Genomic DNA, 14,272 nt, shown 5'->3' on the forward strand with positions numbered 1-14,272 from the left:
ATTGTATTTTCTTTCTTTTTCTTTCTAAAGGCTGGCCGTATTGTCGGACGCACTGGCATTCCCGATCGCGTTCACTATCTATTTCTCCCTTCGTCTTATACCGTGTGACAAAAAGTGGTGACAAAGACTGCAGGGCTACCACGAAACTCGAAACTCGAAGTGTCGTGTCGCCTCGCTGACACTTTAACTATCTATTTATACGAGAGCGAGAGGGACGGTACGATACGAACTTCGAGTTTCCAGTTTCGTAGTAGCCCTGCTGATTCCAAGTGCGTTAGAGTCTAACGGTTAGACGATAAGATCGCTTGTAGACGTCCGTTGTTTTCACCGGACAGCGGACCGTTTTTTTGCCGGAGTTGCGGTGTTGTATGGCTTACAATGAATGTGAGTACATGCACCGGACACTTGTCCGGCGACTTAGCAAACAACACCGCAAGTCCGGCAAAAAAAAGGTCCGTTGTCCGGGGAAACAACAGACGTCTACAAGCAGTCTAAGGCCTCTGTTCTAGCGAACCAATGTCATCGATTTAAGTGATAAGAAAAACTGCACTCATAGATTTAAAAAAAAACAACTCACAAAAAAACACCTGAATAGTTTCTGAGTTACTCGTAATAAAATAACAGACCCATCTAAATGGTCCAAATGGGCCACCTGGTATAAGACCAATCTGAAAGATAGTTTAGGTTACATTATTTCAAATAAAAAAAATCCAATTGCCTGTAAACATTACAACTATGATCGAATTGGAAACTTTTCCCTATTTCTAAAGTTAGTTAGTAAAACCGTCAGCTACACCACTAATGATGTGGCTACAAATTGCTTGAAATGGGCAGGAACAGGAAAACGATTTAAACACGCGAAAAGATGATTAAATAATGACGTTAAGTGCACAAATTAAGTTATATATTTAGTACCAACAACAACACGACAAAACACAGTGCTATTAGTTTGGATTCGACAAAAACTCATCTTGACGTATGTAGTTAGTACATATAACTATTTCAGGTACCTCGAAGTTTCGGCCACATTGCTGTTAAATATTTCAAATATTTTTTTTTGTTAGCTATTAAATAATAATGAGACCATCCACGAATCTGTCTTGAGCTTGGTCGGTTTTCCAACGTCGGTTTCGGTAGTCCCCTCGACCAGGCTGGGGTTAGGATGTGTACTCACTGCGATGCTTGGCGCGAGTCTTCAGCGGGCGGCGCGCGAGCGGCGAGGCGCGGCGCTCGATGACGCGCGCCTTCAGCCGCAGCTTCAGCATATTGGGCTCCGACGCTGTTAGTGCACACCATGCTCAACAACGCTCATACGGGTTAGGGCTACGCTACTGTCGACGCGAGGTTATTGGCGCCGGGAGGGTAAACGGAGCGGGCGGCGGCTGTTCAAGTCAACGAGCTAGCAGTAAGAGAACATAGCCTCATGTAATGAGGGCTATCGCGAATGAATTCGCCGCTAGAGGCGCTAGTGTAGCGTGAGGTCTCCGAAATGTCAAATCTCATAGTTTTTGGGTGAGCTACGCGGGTTTATTTATAATAAGATTTTTTTTGTGAATATTTTGCATAACCTGAAATTAATTATGGCAATTATGCGTTACGGGGCAATTAATGTCTGTGTTTTGAGACAGTTTTGTCTTTCGGAAACTTTTGTCCTCCCTTTTTTTCCGAACAAAACGGGACTAAGCAACACTGTGGTTGCTGGATATTTTTATGGTACGTTTTTAAGGTGTTTTAACTCCCGTAATAACAGACTCTGAAAGCCACACTTAAAAACCTCACGCAACAGTGCGCCATCTAGTGAGACAAAAAACGATAGCCCTCATTGGCTACAGATACGCGATGGATTATGTTGCTTTAGCTACGTATCAATCTTTCACTAGACACCAGCTCGTTCATTTGAATAGAGTAGAGGCGGACTCGTCCCATCGCACACGCCCACCACGCTACACATTTCTCGAGGTTTAAGCTCGAGGTGGAGACACAGCTTGCTAATGCAATACTGAATTATAATTTGCTGCACAGTTATCGCGCTCGGCGCCAATAAGATGATACATAAGACAATTAATTCTATTCCACTTTACTTTTCAGTCAACAAGTTTGGAAATTTGGTCAAACAACTAAGGTTGATCTAACGAATTGAAAATAGTATTAGTAGATACACACAGAATCAATCGAATGCGTATTAATTGCACACATATCTAATCTACATACGGCAGACTCGAATGTTGCTCTCCATTAAAAAAAATGCTTTTAAAAACGGACAGCAACCGTTCGAATCGTACACGCACATTTTGCGACACGATCTAAATGTAATTTTGAAAATATTGAATCTAAGTGTCTTTACATAGAACGATAAAAATAGAAGACACATTTAAAAAATAAATTTAGATCGTTACTACAAATAAATATAATATGTATACATCTCCATTCACCATTCGCGATATATCGATATATCGACCAGAGATATTGATATTGTGAGTGAACTGACCGGTCTTGCGCAGCGGGAAGTCCGAGTTGGGCTGCGCGGGCGGCGCGGCGCCCAGCGCGAGCGGCGGCGGCGCGCCCAGCCGGTACGGGTGCGCGCCGCCGCCCGCCGCCGTTATTGACTCGCCGGACGACGACTTCACTATACCCCTGTGTGATCACACCTTACTTTAAAATAAATCGTCAATATACCACGCGCCATATAAATCTGCCTAAAAGTTCATTACTTTAATACTCAGTTTTGACGCATTTTTGAGATACATTTTTATGCGACGTCCATACGTTACTCCCGGATTGTGTTCGAATCGCTTAACGGTATAGTGCCTATTCAATTATTGGAATTATTCCTTTATAGTTTTTGTGGTACCATCAGCTAATAATCGTGGTCTATCAATTTTTAAACAAGTTATCACGAATATGTCGCTAAAGTCGAACTTTCAAGTTGACAGATACGTCTATTGGCATTATTGTTTTATGACATGCAAACGATTATCAACTTTAGGGTGGTAGACCACATATTTGGCTGATGGTACCTAATAGTCGTGGCAATGTACTTTTATAGGCAAAGTTAGGCGGCGGAAGGTATAGTAATTAATCTAAAATAATAATAAATATAATTTAAATCTCTGTTTGTGTGCAATAAAGAGTTATTGTTTTGTATTGTATTGTAATTGAGTAGTAGTAGGTGGCCAGTAGGCCACCATTTGTTCAGTAACTGGCCACCTTACGTTAAAAATGAATTCAGGTCTGTCTCAGTCTCAGGAAATTGAATTCATAGAGTTCATTTTTAGTATAAAAGTTAGTTAGGCAAGCGCGGCGCAGGACGTCCACCAACGAGATGGACGGATGATCTGGTTACAGCCGCGGGTTCACGGTGGACGCAGGCCGCTGCCAGCCGAAGCGACTGGAAGTCTATGGGGGAGGCCTATGTCCAACAGTGGACGTCCTACGGCTGAGATGATGATGATAAGGCAGCCAGTTATCGAAAGGTGGCCAGTAATTGACATTTTACCCTACTGAGCCAGCGAGACACCTCGTCTTCAACTGCAACCACCATTAGGTTAGAGACGTCAATCGCAAGCCAAAATCTGGTCAAGTCCAAGTCGGACTCGCACACCGATAGTTCCGTACAAATTTGTAGATATCTATTTTCCATCAAAAGAGGTGCTCACAATAAAAAAATAAAAATCTATGAATGTTCAGTGTTAGCAGAGCACCTCTCCCAAGTAAAATGTACGCAGTGTGGAGTGTTTTAGATGACAACTGAGGGACTACTACGAAATCCGAAAATCGAAGTTCGTATCCATACCGTCCCGCTGACGTATATTACTTAATACGAGAGCCTGCGAACTTTGATTTTCGAATTTCGTACTACTAGCCCTCCTGACATAGGCAGACGTACAAAAAAATTGAGATTTTCAGATTTTTCTTACTATAGTTATGTTATAAGGGCTACCGTCATACCAAATTTTAAGTATCTAAAACAACTGAAATTACGTTGACGTACCAATTTCTGTACGGAGATCCGGGCAGCGTGCCGTTAGCGTTCGCTGCGGCTTGCTTCTTCTTAAGGAACTCCTGGAAAACAAACGGAACAATATTATACTCCCTTATCTATAAAGATCAATCGTATATGACTGATAATGTACTATTTCATCACACTTGCACGTAAACAGTACCAAAACATACAGGTTAACTGGGCCGTAATGCCCCGTATAAAACCCTCGACCTTTTGTTCTTGTCATGAGAGCCGTGGTCGGTCGCATGAGTCATTGCGCGTACTAATACTGCACCACCTGCAGGAGGACCTGCGCACGCGCGACAGGCAGCTGCGGGAGGGGGAGGGCAAGGGGCATCGCCAATTTTTGTAAAAAATAACAGTTTTATTCACAAATAAGTGAATGAAAAAACATTGTATGTCGCACGGGCAGTACTTACAAACATCGACTCATTAATGCCCTCAGTCTTCGACTTTCTAATAGAATCTCGTTCGTAATTCCTTATTTACCGCCCTTAAGACGCAATGTAGGTACTATTATTTTTTAATTGAAGAAAGAAAAAATACGTGTCCAATATTTTTTGATGATCTAACTGTACCCTTAGTGTAAGTTTTCGGTTACAAAATACGTCTCGATCGCGTTCGCGTTAAAATCTCAATTTGTATGGAAACACGAACAGCGCCTCTAGCTGGACGTTTGCGATGTTCGTGTTCCCATACAAATTGAGATTTTAACGCGAACGCGATCGAGACGTATTTTGTACCCGAAAACTTACACTAGTCTAAGGGTACTGAAAGACAAAAAAGAACATTATTTATTTTTACCCCGAGAAAGTACCAAATGAAGTAGTAAGTAGTGTACTCTTAATGTCTGACCTGCAGCTTCTGTTTGACCTGCGTGGATGCATTAGCGCTGTGGTCGTGCTTGTCGCGCTTGCGCAGCAGGTCGGCGCGGTCCCGGTCGTGCCGCTCGCGCGCCTCGCGCGCCTCGCGCGCCTCCAGCGCCTCGCGCGCCTCGCGCCGGGCCGCCTCCTCCATCGCCTTCTGCTGCTCCCACAGCTGGAACCAAACAGGCTGTCATGCCCTCGTTACACGATATTGTATGCTTAGCTTAGCTTAAACTGTATACGGGATATCAATACTTGATAGGCTTTAGCACTAAGGGGCTGTTTCACCACACATTGATTCATTTTATTTGACGGGTAAATGTGATGCCGTCTCCGTCTATTCGAACAAAACAAACAGAAACGGCAGCACATTTATCCATCAAATAATATATTCAATGTATGGTAAAACATAAGTTTACACAAGGACGTTTAAAACCTGGGTGTATCAAGTAAAGATTAAACCTTAGATCGTTTAAGATGTATCTAATCATATCAGTGTTCTAGATGATAGGGATAATCCCTAGAGTTACCAGAGGGAACTACCTTACGCCGTTATTGTGTCGTACAGCTGTGTCCTTCCTGAATGTCTTTGATATAAATTATAAGATAGGGATGTGTTTATTTAAAAGTAATTTTGTTTGGCTAAAAGAAAACATGTGAAAATAAATATAGTTCATAAAATACGGTTAGTTTGTAGTAGAACGAGATTTGTAGGTATAACAGCTATTTACTCGTAGTTTACTTTGAACAATTTTATTAATAAGACGTACCGTACAGAGTTTTCATTCAAAGCAATTTTTATGTGCTACACTTGTGCGTTGTTTGCCTCAAAGCGTTTAGCGTCAGGTGAGTAACGCCCATGCGTCACGCAGTGGAACATCAAAAAAACGCAGTGGACGTGAACATCAAAACGGCCGCGCGCGCCGTTGGAGCAGCTGAACGATCCGCGGATACTTTCCTTGTTTACTTCATATTAGAATGCGTGACTAGTCGTTGAATAATGCTGAGATTTTGACCACCTTTGACTTTCAAATATATCTTAAACTAATCATTTCATCGCTTCGCTCGCGTAAACATTTAGATCTAACATTCAAATTGAAATGGTTCCGGAATTTCATTAACCCAGGGGGACTTTTAAAAATATGTGAACAGCCGTGTTAAATATACTAATACTTAACCTTTTTACGACCGTGCTCGAAAATGTGGCCATAGATAACCTAAATCCAGTACCTAAAACTGTACATTTAACAGCTGACTCATTTATAGCTCGCTAAACACGACAACAATGTAATACATTGCGGTAACAGGTCGTATCTATTTCATAATACGATACTTTTTAGAATATATTTCAGATTTTTTCCCGGCGTGCTGAAACGACAATCGGAGTAATCAAAAGTAATCGTCTGCTTCATGTGAAATTAAATAGACCAATGAGAATGCGTCATTTATGACTTTTATGGGGTCTTTTTTTTCTTAAACGCATAAAATGCACAAAACGCTTTAAACTTTTTTATGTATGATAAAACGCCACAGCATTAACTTCAATAATATTACTACTATGGTTAACAGATGTGTTTTCATAGCCCGTTCCAACCAGTAAGCTCGAGGCATGCCTCATGTCCGCGACATACGCTGCGCCAGCGCAACTGGAGCGGGTTAATGAATGATGTAATGCTTGCTGCCATCGCCATTCACGGCTATTAATAGCACAGCGGCGAAGTGACAGCGGCCGCGCCTTGCCAAACATCACCTCCGACTCCCAAATATTCCTCACACTGCCAATAACGCCGGGCCCGCGATGCAAGTGATAAGCCAATTAAGCTTCAATTAGACGGTGTGAGAATCATGTGAGTTACGTTACACTGCAGGGCCGCGTGCCTATCCAATCCATGTACTACAACTCCACGATATTTCCGTTTAAATGAGGCTTTAATCCTTTACCTTCATCGTTCAGGAAATATTCGGCAGCACAGCATACTTAGACCTTGTCCTGAAGGGGCGAATTCGTCGCGAATCGTATCGCGCGAATTCATATAGTAGCGCGAATCGAGAATCCGGCGTAGTGCACGCGATTTACGCGCGTATTTTGAATTCGCGCGATGCTTGTGGACGCGATGTATTGACGTCTAGTACCTCGACAACGCGCGTATTAATTCGCGCGATACGATTCGCGACGAATTCGCCCCTTCTGGACAAGGTCTTAACGTTCGCTTGGCGGCCAAACGTCTCGTTACGTTTTTGGACGGCTATTTTTGTGTGAGTATTCTGTATTTTTATTTCTGATTATAATTTGGCAGCGTCGGTCATGTTTATTTCGAGTACCGTCCTTTTCTTAGCGAACTTTCGGCGACGAGCGGAATAATTTGAAACAAATTTGTTTACATATATACGACTAATACCTAATACCAGTTTAATTATCACAAATAGCCATATCATAAGTTTACGAGCTTGCTGTTGGCACGTATAGCAGTTGAACGTAAGTAAAACCAAGCTGACACCGTGACGTGAATCACTATTTTAAAGTGCCTAAACATTTATTATTTTCGGCAGACTTGCGGATGCGGAAGTTCCCAGGTCGCTTAAGCCGAGTTTAGACCTGCAATTTAATAGCGGCGCTCGCTGGACCACTACAAAATCGTTGGCTTTACGGCCAAGCAATGTAATGCAACTTGCACGATTTTGCTTGCAAGTCTAAATTCGGCTTTATACCTACGTTGTAAACTCCTACTTTTGTACATATGAAGTCGGGGTGAAATTAGGTGCCTAGGTAAATATCGAAATATATAAGTATTATAATACCTCAAAGCTTTTCAATAGGCAGATTAAGCTATTTACATTTAATACATAACAATGCCGACAAATTACCGATATTAGCAGAATGAAATGCCAAATGAAAAGCTGCCAAGTGATACATTGTGAAACATTGCGTTGCGAAACAGAGTGGAATCCTACATTAATACATAGAAGCCTTGTTAATGGCCTGGTCAGTAGTGTAACTAACTCTTTGTTAAATGCCAACTTTATGACTATAGCTTTTTGAAGATACCAGTAGGAGAGGCAGTAATTTGTTTTGAACACATTGTTTTATTAGGTTCAGATAAATAAATTAATAAAAAAAAACATTTCATATAAATATCATGGGGCACTTGACACCAATTGATCTCGTCCTAAACTAAGCAAAGCTTGTACTATGGATACATAGGCAACGGATAAACATACTTATATAGATAAATACATACTTAAATACATATTAAACACCCGAGAACAAATATTCGTATTATTAATACAAATATCTGCTCCGGCCGGGAATCGAACCCGGGACCTTAAGCTTCGTAGTCGGGTTCCCTTACGACTTGGCCATCCGGTAGTCAGTGGTCTAGATGAAGTAACTATTTTATTACCTACGTCCACTTTCACTAAATACCTCTATGTGAAATTATTTTCTCTATTACTAGGCTTAAAGTCTTAAAATAATCTACATAATCCATATTGCCATAGCGAAATCATAGGGCAAGAGAGGGGTCCGTAGGGAGGGCATCTAACTACATTTATCTAAAGGTCTCTGCCCACTACACTGTATCATATCATGACCGTAATAGGAACGTGTCAGGAAAAAAAAAATTGTATTGAAAAGTGTGAGTGCTCCGTACTTTCTTATATTTATAATGCCTTTCTTTATTTGTTTCGCATCGCACATACAAATTATTCATTCTTATTGCTAAACGTTATTCTCAATTTGTAACTGGAATGATGCAATTTGATTTCCGAATGAAGCACCGCGACAGTGCTGCCCTCCTACGGCGGTTCTAATATGGCTGTTATTAGCAAGCAACTTCGAATGGCGGCACGCACGTCCCTAGAAATTAATTCGTTTCTGTTTTTCTTACGATTTCTCCTGAAATCCTGAAAGCTTCATTAGCACCGCAGTGTTTATGTCTGACCAGTTCAGCCAGTGACCTATGGAGTGACAGACGGGGGCCCCCAGCTCGTTTAGTTCATATTGTATTATTCCGGCTCCTTCCGTCGCTATGCCCACAACATTTCTTAACCGTTCCTGATCCATTCCGTTCGTTCCTTAATAACAGAGTAGAGACCTTATGGGTAACAGAGGTTATATTCACCTTGAGATGATGTCGCAGCTGTTGTTCATGCTGCTCGGCCAGCTGCTGCCGCTGCTGCTGGAAGTGCTGCAACAGGATCTCTTGCTGCAACTGCTGCTGCTTCTTCAACTGCAACAGCGACCGCGCCCTCAGTAAATCATACGCCAACGTACACGGTATCACACTATCCAAACTCGATTTTAATAATTAGTAGTTAATAGACTTTAATGATATAAAGAGGTTCTCAATTCGACTGTACTTATGTTCTTTTCGTGTATTCGTCGAAATATTTGTCGCTTGTGAATTTTATAAAATATGTCTCAAATGTACTTTCAATTTTATTTTCATTATAATTGATTAAAACATTATAGTTTTATTCGCATTTGAAGTAGATTAAAGTTGAGAAAAAAAGGTACAGCGACATTAAAACATCAATAACTAAGCAATAATGTGATAGTGTGATACTTTTTGTCAAACGTCACTGTAGATTGGAAACACAAGCCAACATGGAATTGAGCTATTGAGAATTATATTCACATATTGAGAGACGGGACGAAATTGTATTGTAATCGTACACATCGGCCATTATATTTCCGTGGTACAGCCAACGTCACATACAATAAGAGAGTAGCCAAGGTGCTTAGAAATATATCTTTCGTCTCTGATAATGAGGTGTTACGATACGATACTTGAGATAGGCGATATATATGAGACTTGGCGGCTCCCTAATGTTTGACGCTGGCTGTTAAATGCAATTGTGTTAGAGCTTCATTGATTAGTAACTCTCGTTATACAATACGATATATTAATATGTTAACACACGACTATAGATGTAGCCTGTCTAAGTGCTCAAAGTGAAAAGAGAGTTGTCAGACTTCTAGTTTAATTGATATGTGATGTTAAATTATTTGGTTAGGTACTTCTCATTAGCCTCATCGAAGTGACAAACACATAATTGCAAAGTTTTAAACCACTTGTTTATTATTGTCCTATTAGCACATCTATGATGTGATGTCTCTATGGAACAATAATAGAATAGAATACATTTATTTGGTGTAAAAAAGTTTGCTCATGAAATCTTAATCTGAAATAGGTATAACAGCAGTTAACAGTGCACCATAAATGGATGCCACTCAGCATATGCCGATGTCTGAATTTCTTCAGTCATGGCCAATTGGCCATGGCGGCCATGGTGGTCATGGTTAGTTAAAACATTGATACAATGACCATTCAGGTGTCACAAGGCAGATTCCCGTAATAGTTAGCGCTTTAGCCAGAATCACATTACAGCGATTAGGGCACATTAGCTAGAATTGTGGTAGTCAAATAACGTTATTCAATTACTTCCTTACCTCAAACTAATTTCGTAAACAGAAAGGTTGTTTTTGCTATTCAGGCGCTTCAGTAACCGTGTTAGATACGCCATCGAGAAAGTTACAGCCATCGACATCTATGTACGTTACGGCACTAGACTGGCTGTTTGGAACAAAACGCGCGGCGCATCAATCATCTATATTACTTTGACACAACCGCTGTCACGGACGTCAACAGACTATAGTGAACTGTTCACAAAACCGCGCTGTGAACTGTTTTTGTGCGCCGTTTTGATGTAAGAAACATGCAGTCTAGTACACATGTGTCAATGGTTACAGCAGACTACAGTGGAAACAGTGTTGTTAACTTTTGAAATCGTGACAATGTTTCATGCTACACAAGTTACCCCGCGATTTCATTCCGACCTTAAATTTTGGAGGTCGTCCAGGTCGAAGTTATTACCCACATGAGGGTTACAGAAGCAATGAGTTGCGTAAAACCCCAACTTGGTCCCACCTATTAACTATTCACACACAATGTTCAGGTGCCAGATTTCTCATACACGAAAGCGGAACGCGTATTCCGCAGTTGTTAAAATTAGCGTCGTCGCATTCAACTATCCGCCTGGCCCGCTGGCCGTCCTGAAATACCATACCGTTTTAAACCTAAGCTTTGGGCTAAATATAGACAGGACCGATGGTGGTTTCTGTATTATAATTAGAAATTCCCAGTACCGATCCCGTATTTATGCTTAGAGGACGCGATAAATATGTGTTAGCTCGACATTCTGTTGCTTTTTATCGCTTTTTGCGTCACGCATAAAACAATTTATAAACGCACTAAGCGACAAATGGGCCACTTCGCGTCGTTTTGACCGTGCGGGTAGTTAAATGCGACTTGAGAACACATATAGGTAAGTCATGAAAGGCACTCACTTGCTGCAGGAAACTATTCTCTAACGTTTGTTTCGCTCTCTCGGCGATATGGTTCTTTCTCGGGCTCTGATTCTACAACGAAGGAAACACATCACATGTAGGAAAATCCACAGCCCGACACCCGAATCCAGGGACCCATGATCTGTGATGATTTTTAATCACTAAGCTTGAGCTTTGAATGGTAATTTATAGTTTGAAAAATAACAAAACAGCAGCGTAGGTATCGATTTTTTTATACCTTTATTTATACGCGAGGTATGTACATTAATTTAAATGTACAGTATTGGATCAACCAAAACTAACACGTGTACAAGTCTCAAAATTAGAAAAGTATAATAATCTTATTAATATTATAAATGTGAAAGTTTGTGAAGATGTTTGGAGGTTTGGATGTTTGTTACTCAATCACGTCACACGTCTAAACCGCTGAACTGATTTAGATGAAATTCGGTACCTATTCCTATTAGTTTGAGTCCCGAGGAAGGACATAGGAGAGTTTTTAACCCGGAAAATTGCATTTAGTTCAATATAGTTCCTGCGGGATAGCGATAAACAAATATTACGCGGACGGAGTCGCGGGCAACAGCTAGTATAACTATAAAGTAAAGTGGCGCGTGGATGCACTAAAACCGCGAAAAAAATATCCGGCGTAGTGAGCGTCGCGCATATTTCGGGCGTCGCGCGTATTTCGGTAGGTGGGGAAAATGGCGTCGGAATGCGACGCGAATAGTGCGGGCGGATGCGGTGCGCGTGGGCAGGCGCGGCCGCGGCCCACAACAATTGCTGCCTGATTGATTTCTATTTCAAATCAACCGAGCTCTACACTGGTTGGTCAGGGACCAGCACACGGATTCACTGATCTCGATGTAAATATAACTGGTAATTAGGAAGGTAGTGTTGGCGAACACGTGGCCGCACCCGGATATTTGATATACTAATCACGGCGCAAATGCAAATAGCAGGAATCGCAATCGCGCTCGAAGGTAGGTATATTTATTAGAAGGGGCCGCGCATCAACATTGGATCTAAAATTAATACATGTATACCTACACGGACGCATGTAAATATAGTATGCCGACGGATGGACTGACCGTTCTATATATATTCGTGCATATGTGTTCATATTGGTTTATTTATATCGACCGCGGGAAACTTTATAAATATACTTGTTCGGGCGTTTCACGAAAACAAGATGGATGGAGCCGAGGGAAGGTCGCCGGAAGCGCCGCGGAAGACAATTCAATTCGCCGCGTGGATTATTACAACAATCCCCCGCCGCCCGCCCACCACAAGATTACATTGCATTTATACCTAACGAATATACGACACAGATCGCCCAAAAATTGTTTAATGTAAACCCGTTTAGACGAAACGCAATTCAATAAACGAATCAGCAGTGTAAGTTATTGTCTATTAGTTTAATTTAAAAAGTTCCAATAAAAGAAAAAAGAAGTGTGGATCCAGGCGTCAGTAGGTACCACAGGATAAGGATCGGCTGCTCGCAGTAAAGCTGCCAGACTGTCTTTACCAGACTACCAGTCACCGACCTAAGTGGTCTTCTCCATGGTATAGTTACCTGCATAATCTGGTGGTGGAAGCTGGCATCGGGCGCCGGGAGCAGCGGCGCGTGCGGCGGCGACGGCGTCGGCTGCGGGGACGTCTCCGCAGCGCCGGCGCCCTCGTGCGCCATCTCTGCAACAACAACATAAAACTTTAGATAATAGTGGAACGAAATGCTATGAGGGACAGTCACAAGTACCGAAAGTAATAAAATAAGTCAATGATGTTAGGATGTTTGTTATTCAACCACTGATCAACAGATACGTATAATGCATTTGAATGTAAATAATTTGGCAGACAGGCATAGTATGTTTTCGTCACACGCGATATTTTTAACCCCACTAATTTCCGAAAGATAATTTATATCAGCAATCATCATACTGCTTTATCAATATTTGTAAGTATAAACTTTGTATATACAAACGATTTACTGTCCTTCGGTGCAAATGGAAAATCGTCCACTTGAATTGACCATTTTGAATATGACCATAATTGTGCTGAAAAATATTTACAACCAAATTTATTTTTCGAAAATACAAACTGTGACATGGATGCACAGAAAAACCAGAAAAAGAGACCAGCGCTGTGAATCGAACCCAGGTCCTCAGCAATCCGTGCTGCGTGCTATAACCCCTACACCACCGCTGGACAGGAGTCTAGACACAAATTTATCCTATGCACACATATCTCAGGTTGCTTTTTTCTACTACGCTACTTAAGCAGCAGCACACGATCATCGAGAGACGTCACACTCTTTCGGATCGGAACTAACCGCTCACCCAGACAATAATTTTCGATATGGTTTTCACCCGTAAAAGTAACAGGCGTTGAAATAAAAAATACAAAGACCCCAAAAAAACAATCACAAATTTTATTTTTGTTGTAAATTAATTAAACCCAAATGGAATATTGTCCATTATAAAGTATGAGCAAAATGAAATAGGTAAGCAATAAATGAATGTTGTCTAAATCAAGTAATAACATGATATATGTAGCCCCAAAACAAATTATTTCGGGTGGAACATATTTACAATTCGTCATATTTCTGAGTGTACCTACGTAAATACAAGCGGTCGTTTTTTTTCGGCGTACATCAAATTTGCCAATTTTACCATGGGACAAGATTTAATTTTCGACTATATTCAAGATGGTCAATTTTCCTTGTATATAATTACGAGTTTCAGAGAGGAGACTTCAAGAAGGCTAGCTTGTTTAGGCTAGCTTCGATCTATTAAAAGCACGAGCACCAAAAATCTATCTTGAAACGTAACCTAAATACTATACACCACTTCAATAGAATCTGTCAATTTTCTAGACATTTAAGACACTTAATTATGTATGTCCCTGTTGATGTGATTATATAAAATCTAAAAGAAATCAAAAAGAATAATAGTCACATCACCAAGACCTAGGCAACCCAGTGTTCATATTAGTTGGCTGGAAATGTCTACAGGATTTTCAGATTCTATTGAAATGGATTTTAAATGTACTAAA

At 41.0% G+C, this 14,272-nt stretch overlaps 1 protein-coding gene across 1 annotated transcript in view; it reads right to left on the reverse strand.

The window, feature by feature from the left end:
* Positions 1-14,272, reverse strand: part of HDAC4 (histone deacetylase 4) — a 99,392-nt gene that overhangs the window by 25,778 nt on the left and 59,342 nt on the right. Inside the window, 5 exon segments of the mRNA XM_074100841.1 lie at positions 3,992-4,062; positions 4,859-5,041; positions 8,991-9,098; positions 11,219-11,290; positions 12,795-12,910. Of these exon segments, the coding sequence (XP_073956942.1) occupies positions 3,992-4,062; positions 4,859-5,041; positions 8,991-9,098; positions 11,219-11,290; positions 12,795-12,910 (550 nt within the window).

The sequence above is a fragment of the Choristoneura fumiferana genome, chromosome 17 (genome assembly GCF_025370935.1).
Source record: "Choristoneura fumiferana chromosome 17, NRCan_CFum_1, whole genome shotgun sequence".
Taxonomy (NCBI): Eukaryota; Metazoa; Arthropoda; class Insecta; order Lepidoptera; family Tortricidae; genus Choristoneura; species Choristoneura fumiferana.